Below are 17,850 nucleotides of genomic sequence, written 5' to 3' on the forward strand. Positions count from 1 at the left end.
GGAGGGAAGGGGGAGGGGTGCCGTTAAAGGGAACTGATGACAAAAAGTCCAAGAAGGAAGAGAATGTTTTGAAATTGGCAGTGGTAGCAATTGTGCAATACTGCTTGATGTGATTGAACTATGGAATGATATGATATCTCATTGACTCCCAATAAAATGGTTTTAGAATAAATAAAATAATAAAGGAAATGACCAAAAAGATAACTTTATGGAGCACAATTTTACTAGTTTTTACTACAGCACACACAGAGATGTCATGAGTGAAAGTCAACTCAATGGTAAATGTTTTTTCTAATTACCATTATTTTAAATAATACCACCTGTAGTAAATTTCTTAGAACTAGAAATCTAGCAAGTAGCCTTGGTTGGCGTGCCTGAGTCTTGTCAATCTTGACAGGAGTCTCATCTCTCTCCTGTGGAGAGGCTGGTGGGTATGACACTCGAACCTTTCTGTTAATAGTCCAACGATTACCCACCAGACCGCGCCACCAGAAACACCCAAACTAAACTCCTGGCCAGAGTCCCTGCCGACTCTCGGGCACCCCGAGGAGCAGGCAGAACTGCCCCTGGGAGTGTGCGAGACTGAGCCCAGTCTTCTCCTTTGGAGCAGCTGGTGGTTTCTAACTGCAGACCTTGCAGATCACAGCTCCCCACAGAACCAGAACGTCACCAGAGCCCTGAGCTTAGCAAACATATATAGCTTGTCATTTTCCAGAAGAATTGCTACAACAAGATTTCTTTATCTTTACTTTCCACAACCCCTCACCTAAGGAGCCCTGTGGCACAATGGGTGACCACTGAACTGTAAGGCAGTGGCTCAGCGAGGGAAAAAGGAGGCTGTCTGCTCTCAGGCAGAGTTAGAGTCTCGGAAATCCAAAAGGGTAGTTCGAGTCTGTTCTATAAGGTCGCCATGAGTCAGAACACACTTGATACCAGTGGTGTGGTCCGCCTCTCACCTATCATCTTCACTTCCATTTTAATTGAAATGAAAAGTCAAAGCAAATAAATAATGTGCAAGGACTTCACTTCCTGTGGAAAAATGCACTAGCTTTTCAAGTCGTTATTAGTGGTATTCTGCAGAGAGTTGCTGAAAGCATCAATTTAAAATTAGACATTTTTAGACTGTGAGCCTGAAAAGGACAGATACGTCACAACCCAAGTGCAACAGACACCACATATGGTGTGGTGGGAAAAGAGCCGCCGTGTATCAGCAAAGCCAGGCGCATACATTAGAAAGGATCTACCAATAAAACATATTTATAAGCAACAGGACAGAACTACTGGCCATGACTCTCTCTGTCAGGTGGCCAATGCTTGCTTCTCCAAGCACTTGGTGGCCATTGAGCACCCAGGGCCAAGAAGCATACTAGCAGGGCTTGTTCATCGAAGGCTCCCAGCTTGAGGTAATCACACTGGCTGCTTCCTGAAACTGGTGGCATTGATTTTCTGGGACCAAGAAGCATTGTAGCAGCATTCCCTCACTGAGGGAAGTGCCACCAATTGGTTTCCAGAGCTAATGCTCTTCCTTGTAGGATATTTATCTTCCTTGTAAGACACTGACCACAGCCCCTAGAACCAACCACCTTCCTTGCAAGATGCTGATACAGTAAGTATCTACCCTGGACTGGTAACATTGACTATATTGCTTAATATTTGGAGCCCCTACTACATGAGGTATCTCCTCTAATAGCCTGTGTGGAAAGGGAAAGAAGGATTTATGTTTTAACCATCATCCCTTTGGACATTTATGACTATTGACTATAGTGAATAAACCCAAGCATTACAAAGATAGTTGCCTCTGTATATTTCATGGGATTTGCTTAAAACAAGACTGTTGCCTATACAAATGAATTAGGAAAATGCTAGATTAAATAAAATTTGAGAAAATTTCTGTAATTCAGAACTTTTAATTTGCTAATGTTCACTTTGAATATTTAAATGGGAGATATTATGTCTACCATTTTGCAAAGATATTACACTAGGGAGCCTTGTTGCTAAAAGACTTACCGAGATCTTCACTAACAACCCTCCCCGGGCCACTGTGGGGAAATGATAAATCAAGCTTTCCGAGGTCAGCTTTTCCACCCTTGTCTGCACCATCTGCCCACAGTCTCGGTCTCCGCTCCCTGTCTCCACACAACTTACAAATGCAAATCTCATGAGAACCACAGCCATTGGTTATACAACTGATGTTGGGCTTGGTCATGGGGCTTTTTTGACCAATGGAATGTGTGTGCAAGTGATCAGTGTGCCAGACCCAAACCTATTTCTGGACATCTGCCATAACCAGAACTCCCCACACCCTTCAGGCTGAGCCCCCAGAAGAAACATAGAGCAGACCTGAGCACAACCCTCAGCAAGGAGCTAAGAAGAGTCAGACCTGAGCCATCAGGACATAAGCCTTATGGGCGTAAGCCATAAGCACAGCAGCACAGCCAGGCCCAGAGAAAGCAGCCAATATCCAATGTGCACGTAGGTGAACAAGAATAAATAACTGCTGAGTTTAATGGCTCTGCCAAGGCGGTTGGCTGATCAGGCTTGTTCCCACAGCTGGAGTGGTGTTTCAGCTAGGGCTGTCCAAAGTCTGCCCATCCTAGATGGAATGCACTCATTCCAAATGAACAAATAGAGCGAGAAACTGCTGCTATGTTGAAATATGTGTATTTTAGAAGCCTAAAATCTAGTATTCTTAAAAAAAAGAATATACTGACTGCCCAAAATCACTTTTTATTCTTATATTTTAGTCGATTTTTCTGTTTGTTTTCCTTTTAATAAACATAAGCAATGTTCCCTAAAACCAAAGGGAAAAGAGAGAGGAGGAAAAAAAAGTAGAGGGAGCAAAGCAGAAATGATTGTCATTTTATGAAACAAAGTTTGGGGAATATTTATGACAAATATTTTTACTATCAGACACTGTTCTGGGTGCTTTACAAGGATCAGCTCATACAAACTGCCCACTGACCCTATGAGATGGATACTCGTTTTAGCCTTACTTAATAGAACTAAGACTGGCAGGCGGAATGACTTCTTAAGAGTTGCACAGTACGATTACCATCACTAACTAAAACCAATCGACCCAGGGTGGGGAGGGGGGAAGTTCATATAAAAAAATCTATTATATATTCATTCTATTTTCCATAAACATTTTCAAGTCCCCTAGCAATTCCAGAGTCACTTGGTTCTTAACCTCTGTGCCATTCTACTTTCTAGTAATTGGATTAAGTCTGCTAAAAATAGAATCAGTACGCATATACTTATCCTATTTTTAGTCTAGCATAGATAGGTATAAATTGTGACAAATATCATTCTTTTCTTTTTCTTTTTCACTTGCTTCAATTAGGGCTTACATGCAAACTGAATACAGTGCCACCAAGCCTTTCTATCACTTTAAATAATATCACTGATTTATCTTCCTGAAAGTATAGCGGCAAGAAGCTACCTCAGAAAAAACAATAGTAGCATTAATTCTACCATTACCTTTTAAACTGCATTATACATAGTTTTCATGAAATTCAGCTTGTACACAAATACCCTACTGAAAATAAGATATTCTTATCCAATCACAGAAGTAAATAATTTGATAGAGGTAGCATCCTTTAGGAAAAGAAAAACATGAAGGCAACAATGTTTCTTTTAGAAACAAACCTAAATTAAATTTTTCCTTCATTGTTGATATGGTAGGAATGAACACTTAAATATATTTAAAAGGCAGCACTCAATGTATAATTCACAGTTGTTTTTCCACATAAGGTTACACTGCTTTGTATATCACTGGGACAAGATGTAATGATGATTTGTAATATGGTTGAAAACAAAGGGCACTTGTGCATTCCACAATATATCACAATCAGGTAAGCAGTGAATAGGTAGCCTCTTTCTAATGAAAGAGAAAGTGTATATGGCTTCCTGATATTCTTAATTCCATTTACAATTTTGTGGTAGGGAACACACACGCTGCATTAAATGATGTAACTAATCTATTTTTATCAGCTTAAAAAGGCTTTGGACATTTGCTCCTGTGTGTACATGTGTGTATATATATATAAAACTAAGAAATTTACTAAATCACTTGAGTTTACCTTAAAGGAAAGTGAAGGAAAATTAAGTCTGGCCAAAACAGCTTAGCATTTTTAGCTGCTAGTAGAAATGATATAAAAGGTTTCTGACAGTTTTCTTATTACCTTAAAGATGACTCTGGCTAAGAAAGTGGTTTGTTACCAAGAAAGGAATTTAGCATTATTAAAGGCATAAGTTTAATAAAATAGTTACTGAATTTCCTGACTGAACTAGAGCCATCAAAAAATAATAGAGTTAGTCATCCTATTTATTCAATAGGAGAAATGCACATATTCCCCTAAGGCATGCATTTCAAAAACATAGTAAGCGTAAAGACTAAACCACAGTTTCACCAAAAGGAAGAAAGCCTCACAAAATAAAAGGGAAGCAATCTTCTAATAAAACACACAACTTAAATATGCTATGGCTTCAACTGGTTTATAGAAAAATGGAATTAAAGATAAAAATCAAACATTTAAACTTTATTTCTCAACATAATCTCTATCATCTTCAAGACATTTGTATAAGCAATGATACTAGCTATTTAGTATGTCCCTTAAAAAAAAGTCTTGGAAATTTAACCATGTCAATGCAGTCGTTTTCAAATGATTAACTAGAAAAAAGGTGTTCTTTAGAATATTTGTGAAGAGTAGAAAATAAAAAGAAGTCAGAAGGAACTAAATCAGAGATGTAAGGTGGACGCTTCAAGAACTCCCGGTGACACTCTTGCAAGGCTGAGCAAAATGAGCAGGGCCATTATCACGGTCGAGAAGGACTCTGCTGAAGCATCCTGGTCATTTGTCTGCTAATGCTTTAGCTAACCTTCTCATAACTAGCAGAAGTTATCACTGGGTAACTCTGTAGCACAAGACCTCTTTAAAGTGTGGAAAAGCAAGGGTGTTACTTTGAGGACTATGTAAGTTACTTTGAGGGTTGATCCAAGCCCTGGTATTTTCAATTGCATCGTATACATGTAAAAGTTGGGCACTGAATAAGGAAAACTGAAGAAAAACAATGAACTTGGATATGGTGTTTGAAAAGAATGTTGAAAGTATCATGGACTGCCAAAAGGACAAACTGATCTGTCTTGGAAGAAGTACAACCAGAATGTTCCTTAGAGGCAGAGATGGCAAGACATAATCTCATGTCCTTTGGACATGTTACCAGAAGTGACCAGTTCTGGAGGACATCGTGTTTGGTAAAGTGGAGGAGTTGGGAAAAAGAAGTTTTGTCGATGACACATAATTTTAAAATATTTGCATGATCAATTCTAATAAGAACATCAAAATAAGTTTATAATAAAGCATGGCAAGATGGGGGAGTGTGGAGTGGAGATCCAAAGCCCATTTGTAGGCCACTGGAGATCCCCTTGCAGAGGGGTCTCAGGGAGGAGATGTTGAACAAGGACAGCGTTATGAGAAAAACAAGTGTACAGGTGGTCTTCTTTTTTGCTTGTTTCTTTAATCATTTTATTGGGGGCTCGTACAATTCCTATCACAATCCATACATACATACACTGTGTCAAGCACATATGTACATTTGTTGACATCATCATTCTCAAAATATTTGCCTTCTACTTGAGGTTTTCTTGTTTTAAAAAAGGCAAAACGTCAATTGATGATAAATCTCATTCTGGAGATCTGACAATTTCCCAAACAGACAGAAACGTTGACAAAATTGATGCACTTGTGCTTGAAGACTGACTCTGAACCATTGTAGAGGTAGGGAAGTTATCTAGACTATTCCGTTCAGCGAATTGTAACGGAAGATTTGGGAACGAGAAGGGTCGCTGTGAAATTTGTGCCTCAGGTTCTGAGTGACCATGCAAAAGAGTGTCAAGTGGAACTATGTCATGTTTTGAAAGAACAGCTCTGAAGCGATCCAGACTTTTTTCCCAAGGTAAGAAGACATGGTGCTACTCTTATGACCCCGAAAGCAAACAACAATGAAGCCAGTGGAAGATGCCACCATCACCTTGCCCCCGCAAAATTCGCCCATGTTTTCGTGGTCTTTTAGTTTACTGAACTAATTCTTTCCATGCGCTTCCCATTTTTATCACTCTTCTTTCCTCTGGACAGGAAGAGACCTTTACTTGCACCTTAAATGGCTGCCATGAGCTTTTAAAGTGCCAGTGGCTACTCACCGAAGTAGAATGCAGAGCAATGTCTTTATGGATGACGCTCTGACAATTAACCTTGGTAGTCCTTGGGTTCCATGGCTCTTTACCTCAAGGTGCTTGGTTATATACTGGAAACTTTCATAATTTTTGTCTCCTGTATGTTCTACCACACTCATGGATATATTTTCAGCAAAGGCAAATAACCAATGTATAAATACACCCTGCCAAACCTACATATGTCCATGGGTAGATAGACTCCCTGTCCTACTCTCACGCCCAGTCAGCATGCACGTCAATCCACACATCTGTTAGCAGATCACCATTATTACAGAATGGTGTGTAGAACCGTATTCAGTCCTGCTCCTCAACTCATGCAGTCTTCCCCTACGTCCATCAATGTTTGGCCTACCTCTCTTTCACTGCACATTGGCTTCCCATTCACCTGATAACTTGAATCTACCCCCGAGCCAATAACTTACCACTCCCTTTCCCTCTCCTTCCTGGTGATGAGCAAAAAAAAAAAAGTCTTCTAGTGTGACAATCTTTTCTTGACATTTTACAATAGTGATTTCATACAATGTTTATCCACTTATAACTGACTTTTATCTCTCAGCATAATGTCCTCCAAGTTCATCGGTGTTATAGCGTGTTTATGAAATTCATTACTCTTTAATGTGTTGTATTTAACCATGTGTATGGACCATAATTTGCTTATCCATTCTTCCATTGATGGGCATGTGGGTGGTTTCTACCGTCTTGCTATTGTGAATAGTGTGACAATGGGCATGGGAATGCCCCTATTTGTGTCACAGATCTTGTTTCTCTCAGATATATCCTAAGCGTCTAGCTTTTGTTTTAACTAACATTCAATCTAGAATCTAAATAAAAACTATTGCTTCTGTTATAACAGTTTAAGATAACCTTTTCGTAATCCTCCTGTTAAATGTCATCACCCCCGTAACTCTTCTTATATATCAACCATACCGTTCCATCAGTTTAGCATGTTTTGTCTGCCTTAATGCCTCATATGTATTATTCTCATGCAACCAAGCCAAAGGCTATTATATAGCTTTTCAGTCTTTACTTAATAGCATCCAGACAGTCACTGCTTTGCTATCAGTTGCTGCGGGTCAATTCTGATTCACAGCAACCTGAAGTATAAAAGAATAAGATTCTTGGCTCTCTGAGCAACTCCTACACAGTTCGAGCAAGGCTGGGCTGCACTCCCAGGCAGTAGTCTCCTCTTTTCTAGCTGCTCCTCTGCGGTCCTGAGTGGACGGGCCATGGTCTCTCTCTCTCTCTCTCTCTCTGGCTTGTGTTCAGTTTACTGTAACACCTGAAACTGCTTCTATCCTTTATAAAACCTACTTGGATCATTAAAAAAAAGAGTAAGATTCTGCCTGGCTCCATGTCATCCTCAGGAATTGGCACAGTTGAGACCATAGTTGCAAATTTGGTGTCAAGCCAGCTCGTGGAGGATTTCCCTTATTTCTGTTGACTACTACTTTACCAAACATGATGTCCTGTCTAGTGACTGATCCTTCCTGATGATGGGTCCAAAATTTAAAAAAAAAGATAAAGTCTCACCACCCTCCTTTATAAGGAACAGTCGACTACACATCCTCCAAGAGCGATACGTGCCTTCTTCTGGAAGTCTACCGTATAACTGATAGTCTTCCCCTGCACAGTGGGAATGCATCAACTCTCCTGGCTTCTGTTCTTGTTGTCCAAGTTTAGCACTCATAGGAGAAAACTGAAAATACAATGGCTTACCGAAATCTTTTACCTATTTCTAAAACAGAAAATTCAGAGCTAGAAAGAATTTTAGAGAGCTGCTCTGCATCCCTCATTTTTAGATGTGGTTGTAGACCCAGGGAAATTAGACTGCCCTCAAGATTGGCCAAGATCACCAAAACAAAAATAATATTAGAACATTTGGGACTGCCCAAGCCCTTAGTGCCTGTGACCTCTTGCATTACTCTGGGGAAATCAGGCTTGAAGACAGCAAGGTGGCAGAGCAGGATGACTAGCACAGGGCATGGCCGACAAAGAGCACCTCATATGAGACATTGTCTGCTTGAGCCTCCAGTCCCCGCCGAGCCACAGAACCGTCTGTATTCACCATGATTCCCTTTGGCCCTCTAAACTCCTTTACTGCTTTCTTTGTAATCATTCCAAAAGGTCAAATTATTTGACCAGAGTTAGAGGGCTGATAATACATTGCTAGTTAGACAACATAAAGATCTTTTTCTTACTAAATAATAGTATAATCAGACCCAAATAGAAGCAACATTTTACAGAAAAGACATTTCTGTTACTTACAATATATTATGAAATTTAAAAAATTTTTAAATCAGGTTTATATCTCTAAGTATTTGCATGTAGTCGTTTTAATAAACACTGAACAAACTGAAAAAAAGAACAATGAAATTACTCAAAAAATATGTAATATTCATTAATTATATACTGTGTCCTGCATACATATATATTTCCTTCTCAACAACCTACCAAGGAAGATATTATTATCCCTTTCATGTATAAAAATGCTAAGCCTCAGGGAAGTATAGTGAACTACAAAGTCATTAGGAGGAAACAGAAAGTCCGAGTTGAGTCTGTATGTCTTCCTCTCACATGATGATTATAGTGTATTAAACACATCAATACATTTTTTAGGAAGGACCATCTTTTCTCCTATCCAGACTCTAAAATGTGATGCTGTGCCAGCTGTGGGCTCACTCTGAAAAGATTGGCTGCTCCCCTCTTGGTCTCTTAAGTCCCAGCCTAACGTCAAGTTCACTATCCATTCCTCAGTCCTATTAATCAGAGACAGAATATCCAATATGTTTTTTGCTTGGGGTATTAAATATTTTAGGTCTGGGATTTGTATTTGATTTTTTAAACTATATTACATTCACTTTATTATACTATTTGTTGTTCTTCCCAATTTGACTTAGCATTTCTTATCTCCATTCCACTATACCTATTCCCTTCATACAAATATATGTGGATATGATAGATAGATAGATAGTAGATAGATATATAGATATAGATAGATAGATAGATGATAGATAGATAGATAGATAGATAGATAGATAGATAGATAGATAGATAAACTATTCTGTCATTTCTAGACATTGAAAGCCCTGGGTGATTATTTAAAACAAAATCTAGGGAATACGGCTCAAGGAACTGTCACAATTGAAAAAGGAATCCCTGGGTGGCACAAAGTAGCATAGTGGTTACTGGTTTGACTGCTAACTTCATGGTCAGCAGTTCAAAGCCCCCAGTGACTCTGTGGGAGAAAGACAAGGGTTTCTACTCCCATAGAGCTACAGTCTCAGAACCCACAGAGGCGGATCTATTCTGTCCTACAGGGTCACCATGAGTCTGAATCGACTCGAGGGCAGTGAGTTTGGTTTGAAGTAGGAGCAAACACAGTGACTCACTGAACTACTAGCCAAAAGATTGACTGTTCAAACCCACCCAGAGGTGCCTTGGAAGGGAGGCCTAATGGTCTGCTGCCAAAAGGTCATAGTCTTGATCCCTATGGAGCCACACTTGTCTGAACCTACAGGGTCACTGGGAGTCAGAATCAATTCAATGGCGATTAAAAATCAGTCAGTATTTCACTTTTCAGGCCACAGTAGTGTGACCTCTAGTGTTATATGCATGGTCTGTGTGTGAAACAACCCAAAGTTTGCCAGTTCAAACTCAGCCAGTCATGCTGCAAAATGTGACGCCAAACGTCTAGTGAAGCAGCGCCGCTCTAGCCCACGGCGTCTCCATGAGTTAGAGTCAAATGCAGAGTAACTGAAAGCAAGAGCGGAAGGTTTATGACGCGGAGGGCTGCCACAATATTCAACAATTCAAATAAACTGCATAGAAAATAATGCACATAAAAAACAATAAAGCAATGTCTAAAATATTCTCAATGGAAAACAATGATTTCTGCTAGTAACATTAGCAATTTTAAAAGAAATCAAGTTCACTCCAAAGTATACTTAAATGTTTCTACTAGTAACCCAAATAATGGGTAACTTTTTAAAAAATGTCCCTTTACCTTTTAACTTGAAATATCAACCACCTTTTCAAGGTTCAAATGTCCCAAAATAAGAATGTCCATAAAATTATGAGATAAACTTTGAAATCATGTGTAGATGTTTACTGGTGAGAAGTTCATAATATTTAAGTCAGTAAAGAAGTGCACAGAATCTTGAGGGATATAGATATAACAGAAAATTACTTTGGGCATGACTAATTTATACAACAAAGGTGGCTCTTAGACACGCCAACTCTCAGACTAGTAGGTAGTTAATAATATTTTTACCCATTAAGTGTCTTTTCATTGTTTTTAGGCAGCAGACCAACACCAAAACCCTGCCGGAACCACTGAAAAGAAAAACTTTCCTTCTAGTTCTTTTGGTAATGAATAATACTTTGATACACCCAAGAAGGATACTATATTACAAATAAAAACAACTTTGGCATTAAACACCACTAAAAAGTATCACCTTATAAAAATTATGTGCATCTTACAAAAAAAAAAAACCCAAACTATTGTTTTCTAAAAAAGAAAAGCTTTAGTGATGATTTTTTTAATCCTAAGAGTTGCTTATATAACATCTAAATGAGCGCATTGTTTTTTCAAAAGTTCACAAATGAATTAGGTGTTGGATCAGTCTGGAGAATAAGGCCACTATGAGTGGCATGTGATAGGAAAGAAAATAATTTTGCCTTACACGATTATGGGAAAGAGGAGGATTGAAGTTATCACTGATTCCTGAATCTGAGACAGACATCAAGCACTTCCCTCTCCCAAGGGAGACTGGAGAAGTCTGGGGAAGCAGGTGCAGCCTTGTGATGCCACCACCTTGAGTTGTGTCTGGTGTTGAGGCCGGAGCTTCCATCGGTCAGAGAGACAACACAGATAAGAACTCTACATGAGGACGGCGAGGAGAGGGGGAACTTAGGAGGCACCTCTGTGTCTGCCAATTACCTGATCTAACAGTAAAAACACCTTTGGAGATAAATGGCTTCCGCTTACTTCAGTCTTTCAAATTTGACTCGTATTTCTTTCTTGGCCACTCTACTCCAGGAACACAGCCCCCAGTTTCACCAAATTAACACAGCAGCTCTCACCACAGACAAATAGCTTGAAATTCAGATGTCCATGAAAATATTTTTCATTATTTTATTTGCAAAATAAAACAGGTACAACGTGTGAGAATGTTGTGAACTAAATCATAATCTAAAGTTTTTTTTAAATCCATATTCCTTCATGATTAAAACATGTCATCAAACTATCTCACCATATGTTTCTACCATTCTACAAATATTCTAATATAAAATGTATTATAAAAAAATATATAGTGAGTTAAAGTTCTTAGATTTGTCTAAGAAATGGATTTCCTTAGGCGATAAGTGCTAAACTACCACTCAAAAGCTGATGCACATACTGTATAAATTTGTCTAACGACCATAGAACTAAACTTAAGTAGTCAAACTTCAACCTGTCTCATCATCTGATTCTGGAAGAAGCCATTCACCTGAAGATTCAAATGAATCAAAGGTTCTTCAACAACCCCCCCCCACACACACACACACCTGATAATGGCATCTCTTCCCAAGCCTACTTTACAAGTTCATTGTCGTGATAATGAATACTCTTACTGCCACAAGGGAATTGCTTAGTAGTCAATAGTCTGCCATCCTTAGCTGAGTGAGAACTTCAGCTTAACCACACCTGGATAACTGGGTCTGTCAGCTCTTAGGATACACAAAGGCTGATGTTCGACAACTCTCAGTTATCAGTAATCCTTTAGTATCCACCTGTAAAGCTTCTCAAAATTTCCTATAACTCCTGTGTAACTTCCTCCAGAAATCAACATCTAACATAAGATGAGTGAGAGGCAAAGTCCAGTGGTACAAATCGGGAGGAAAACATACCATATCTCTCACTACATTTCCATTTATTCAGAAGTCAGTTTCTCTTGTTAAATGCTGTAATGAGAGATCAGGATTTTGGAAGAAGAAACAGAAATCAACTCTTGACACCTCCAAGGGTCCTACTGCTCATTACAGTGGAAGTGTTTCTATTGTAGGACTCTTCTCATGCATGCCATTCCGCACCAGGAACTGTCTTACGAGAAAAAATAATAATAATTTATAAATGATCAAGGGGGAGGTGGGGGAAAGGGAAGGGAGGGGAGAAAATGAGGACCTGACACCAAGGGCTCAAGTGGAAAGCAGGTGTTGTGAGAATGATGAAGTCAACATATGTACTAATGTGCTGGACACAAATGATGTATGTATGGATTGTGATGAGTTGAATGAGCCCCTAATAAAATGATTATTTAAAAAAAAAACACAAACATAAAATAAATTTCCATCAACCTCCCAGACTGATTCCCAACCCCCTGCCCCCCCCCCTCAGCACCCACCCCCATCCTATTTCCCCTTTACAATGCAGGACAAACCACAGAAAAGAAGGAAAGACTCCTGCTTTTGTAATTCTTCTCGACAACCTCAGACTCTGTCTCCTTCATCTTTTGTTTGTCTCCTATTCTTACAGACGCTCGCATTGGACTGTATGTACACTACATTTTTATTAATTGTCTAATGCAGGTAAGTACAGAATACTCAGATCTGTTTAAGAGTTGAAAACGTTGGTAATATTAGTCTCTAAAATGACAATAATATACTTCCCCCCTCCACAGTACATAAGAAAAAAGATTTTTCTGAAACAAATTTCAGAATGCACAGCCTTCTGAAAAGCCTCTCATATTTTATACTATTTAAAGCTTTCTTTAGGAGAGTGGGTTGTTTTTGTTTTAACTCTCTCAATAACATGTAGTAAACAGCTACTGGATCTGAAGAAGAACTGATGCATCTTAATTATGGTATTGGTAAAGAATACTAAAAGGGTTGTATATACTCATGTATAAGCTGAGTTTTTCAGCACACTTTTAATGCCGGTCTTGTGGTAAAATTAGGTGCCTCGGCTGACATTCAGGTCAGCTTATACTCGAGTATATGTCGTACTACTGGGGACTGCCAAAAGAACAAACAAATCTATTGAAAGAAGTATAGCCAGGATGATTCTTAGAAGCAAAAATGGCAAGATGGGTCTCATATACTCGGGACATGTTATGAGGAGAGATAAGACCCTTAGAAAGAGATAACACACTAGGTAATGTAGAGGTGCAGTCAAAAAGAGGAAGATCATCAAGGAGATCATTTGACATGGTGACTGTTGCAGTGGGCTCAAATATAACAGCAAGTGTAAGGCTGGCACAGGACGGGGACCGGTTTCTATGTATTGTACACAGACAGCTATAAATTGGAGCCAACTCAGTGACACAGCAAACAACAGATTTGATGCACTATACACATCGACATTTATAGATAAAATACACAACAATCAAATGGGCTCCATCTGTAGGAAGAGACAATGGAGAGGCTCGATCTCAGCAGCTAAACCCCAGGACAAAGGTGCGTGTGGAACAGACCACCTACTGCTCATATGTAAGTTCCGGTCAAGTAAGTACCTACAATAACTAGTCGACATTCCCCCATTTCAGGAGGTAGCAAATGAGAAAGAACCAATGATGCTGAAGGAAAAAGTTCACGCTGCTCTGAAAGCATTAGCCAAAAAGAGCGCCAAGAATTGATGAAATCCCAATGGAAATGTTTCAACAAACTGGTGGTGCACTGGAAGCACTCACTTCTCGATGACAGGAAATTGAGAAGATAGTTATTTGATCAACTGACTGGAAGAGATCCAGATGTGTTCCCATTCCAAAGAAAGGTGGCCCAACAAAATGCTCAGATTACAGAACAATAGCATTGATATCATAAGCAAGTAAAATTTTGCTGAAGATCATCCAGCAATCATTGCAGCAGTACATTGACAGCTGCCATAAGTTCAGCTGGATCCAGAGGAGGACGTGGAACAAGGGATATCACTGCTGATGTCAGGTGAATCTGGGTTGAAAGCAGAGCATGCCAGAAGGTTGTATATTTGTGTCTTATGGACTATTCCCAGGCATCTGTAAATCCTAACAAACTATGCAGAGCCATAAGAAGAACGGCAATTCCAGAACATTTCATTGTGCTCATGCAGAATTCGGATATGGATCAAGAGAGTTGTGCAAACAGAACAAGAGAATACTGCATGGTTTAAAATCAGAAAGGTGTGCTTCAGGGTTATATCCTCTCACCATACTTATTCTATCTGTATGCAGAGCAAATCATTAGAGAAACTGGCTTATATTGAGAAGGCTGCAGCATTGCGATTGGAGGAAGGTTTATTCACAACCTCATGTGATGTGTAGATGACACAACCTTACTTGCTGAAAGTGCGGAGGACTTCAAGCACTCGCTGATGAAGATCAAGGATTGTAGCCTTCAGTGTGAATCACAACTCAATGTAAAGAAGACCAAAACCCTTACACCTGGGCCAATAGGTAACATCACGATAAATGGAGAATACATTGCGGTTGTCAAGGATTCTATCTTCCTTGGATCTACAATCAATACTCATGGAACCAACAGTCAGAGTAGCATTGGGTAAATCTGCCGCACAAGTCCTGTGAGTGTTGAAAAGCAAGGACATTACTTGGAGGACATGGGTGGACCTGATCCACGCCTTGGTGTAAGGAAGCCTGAAGAAGAATCAAGGAATGTGAACTGAAGCGCTGGTGCAGAGTATAGAACATACCAAGGACAAACAAGTCTGTCTTGGAAGAAGTACAGGCAGGGTTCTTAGAGGCAAGGGTGATGAGACTGCATCTCATCTGTTTGGACGTGTTGTCAGGAAAGATCAGGGTCTAGAGAGGGAATCCTGCTTGGTAAAGCAGAGGGGCATGGACCAAGAGGAAAGCACTCAAAGAGATGGCTGACACAGTGGCAACAACAGTGGGCTCCAGGCTAAGATCAACCATGAGGCCGGCGCAGGACCTTGAAGTGGTTCGTTCTGTGACGCAGAGGGTTGGAATGGCTCAGACGGATCCACGGGCACCACCACAGAAGCAGCTGGAAGGAGTGTTTGCTAGCGCAGAGTGCTGAGCCCCACCCCCACCCCTCCACCCCCGAGTTTCTAACTCAGTAAGGCCAAGTCCAGTGAAGTCAGAACTTCCATTGTTAACAAGAGCTCAAGGGAGCTGCTGCTGCTGCTGCTGCTGCTGCTGCTGCCCTGGGCCACACTTGGCGAAACAAGAGTTTAGTTCATCGGGGCTTAATCCCTTAGACTATTCTAATGTAAGAATCAAGAAAGCCCTCGTGACACATACTTGGCTCTAACCGAGAGGCTGGCAGTGCGAGCCCATCAGTCAGTGTGCAGGAGAAAGATGTAGAAACGTGCGTCCATAAAGCCTGCAGCCTTGCATGCCTTGGAGGAGTCCTACTCCATCCTGTAGGATCCCTGAGTCAGAATGGGTTCGGTGAAAATCGTGAAGTTATAGTCATATGTTCTTCTCCAACATAGGTAATTATCATATATTTCTCTTATCCCCATTATAAATAGTTATCTGAAGGTGAACCAATTCTTGTGAAATTCTCAAGAAATATGGCAGATGATGACCTAATTCCATAAGATTTATTTAGTAGATTGAACAAAATAGAACATCTAAGTACAAAACTCAAAGAAATTTAGAAAAGCCTAACATGTATGACCAAATCCTAAAGGTAAATCCCTATATTCAAATGTACTATTGTTGGAAAACAATACAAACCCTTATGAACTAGTCTTTCCTTGAGATAAATTTCCAAACTACTTAATCTCATTTTAAAAACCGAGTGATAGACAAGTCAGGATTCATGCTGCGCTCGCTGTGTGCCATCAAGTTGCCTCCTGCTCACAGTGGCCCTATAGGACAGCACCGGGCAGCCCATTGGGCTTCCCAGGCGTCAATCTTTATGGGACCACATCACCAGGTCTTTTCTCTCCGGGACCTGTTGGGCCTTCTCCATAGCAGCTAATTGCTTAACTATTGCACCAACAGGGTTTCCTACTAATATGTAATGTATGTATGTGATTAACTAGCCTCTCTCCAAAATATGTGCAATTACTCCAAGACAAATGTCCACATTCATGTTACTATTATCACACATTCCTTGAACTAGTTACTGAGTACCTAATATCAGCCACGCACTGGATTAGTCACTTCAACTTATCGCATTTCTTCGAGTGGTTTCTAACAAGTTCAATATCTGATATTTAAGAAACGTTTACTGAATAGATATGCAAATGATGTCAGTGAAATGCATAAAAATATTATAAAAGGTTGCCAAGAAATGAGAAACAAAACAAAGGTAATCCAATAAAACCTAAAAATGAAAAGAATCCCTGGAATTTGTTTTTAAAGGCACTTACTTTTAACCAAACAAATGTTTGTCTAAATAAAAACCCTAAAAATAAAAATAAAATCCCCTGCCCTAGGACAGAGTATAACTGCACCCATGAGTTTCTGAGACAGTAACACTTCGGAAAACTTCATTTTAATCCAGAGAGTGGTTTGGAACTACTTGTCCTCAGCAGCCCAATGCTTAACTCACTCTTCCACCTTTTCGTCTAAATAGTTGATGTAGCACAGTAGGCCTTTGGCTACTATTCTTAGAAGGCCTGCTCACAAGGAAAGCCCTTGGCTAGCGTCTGAGAAGCTGTGTGTGTTCCTAGTCAATAGGCAACTGTTTGTTGTGCCTAAATTGTGTAAGCAATACAGTGTAGGGTAAACACCTGTTTTCATTCTGGAAATCTGAACTTTTTCTACGTGCTGAGCAGAAGACATCTATGGAGACAACCCCAAAAAATACCTTCGGGACTAAGTCACTAATGGGCCTCCTTGGGCGGAAATATAGCACACATGTTCCTACATTTACACTGCTGGGAGAAGGTATGTTCTGTGACTCTTCATAGGGGGCAGAGAACATAGGGAAGTTTGCATATGGATTTCTCCAGACTCCATCTGTGCCGTTCCTCATGTGATACAGCTGTGTATCCTCACTCATTCACTGTAATAAATCTCAGCCATCAGTGCAATCATATCCAAATGCTCACTCATAAATGTTTCTAGCAAATAACCTAATGTGGGGGTGCTCTCAGGGACATGAAACACAGTAGCTGTTTCCAAAAGTCCAGATTCTTACCTGCTGATATGCTTTGTAGATCACATCAAATAGAAAAGCCTGTGGCATTTCACTAGCTTTGTATCTGGCTCGCTCTAGTGAGTGGTCTAAGCAACCATCGGCAGATGGACTGATGACAGTAGATACCAGAGGCCGAATTGCTCCTGCTGCCTGAAGAATAAAACAAAGCAAAAGGATGAAGAAGAAGGAGAGAGACAGAGAGAGAGGAAAATACATTTATTTCACCTAGAGATTGGGTTAAAGATAAATGCAGTATCTCATTTCTGAAAGCAGATCTTCCTTATAACTTCAACAAACTACTGCAAAGAAATATTTGAACAATTGTTTCTTGGGTTGGTTCACAAATCAAAACATTATTTTAGGTCATATTCAACCTCATACTATTACAGTTTCATATAGTAAAAGGTAGAATTATTTCTTCACTTGTTCTTTTTTTGCCCAACAGTTTTATTGACATACAATTCACATATCATACAATTCAGTAGTTTAATAACATCAAGAAGAGTTGTACAATCTACACCACAATCAAT

General features: G+C 39.8%; 1 protein-coding gene across 1 annotated transcript in view; it reads right to left on the reverse strand.

Annotated features, from left to right (window-relative positions):
• Positions 1 to 17,850, reverse strand: part of CRPPA (CDP-L-ribitol pyrophosphorylase A) — a gene marked incomplete at its 5' end in the record, with an annotated part of 317,407 nt that overhangs the window by 258,355 nt on the left and 41,202 nt on the right. Inside the window, one exon of the mRNA XM_004702702.2 lies at positions 17,321 to 17,470. Coding sequence (XP_004702759.1) covers positions 17,321 to 17,470 — 150 coding nt within the window. The remainder of the gene's footprint in view (positions 1 to 17,320; positions 17,471 to 17,850) is intronic.

Source organism: Echinops telfairi, unplaced genomic scaffold, assembly GCF_000313985.2.
Source record: "Echinops telfairi isolate 266 unplaced genomic scaffold, ASM31398v2 ScPeMD7_23;HRSCAF=83, whole genome shotgun sequence".
NCBI classification, from domain to species: domain Eukaryota; kingdom Metazoa; phylum Chordata; class Mammalia; order Afrosoricida; family Tenrecidae; genus Echinops; species Echinops telfairi.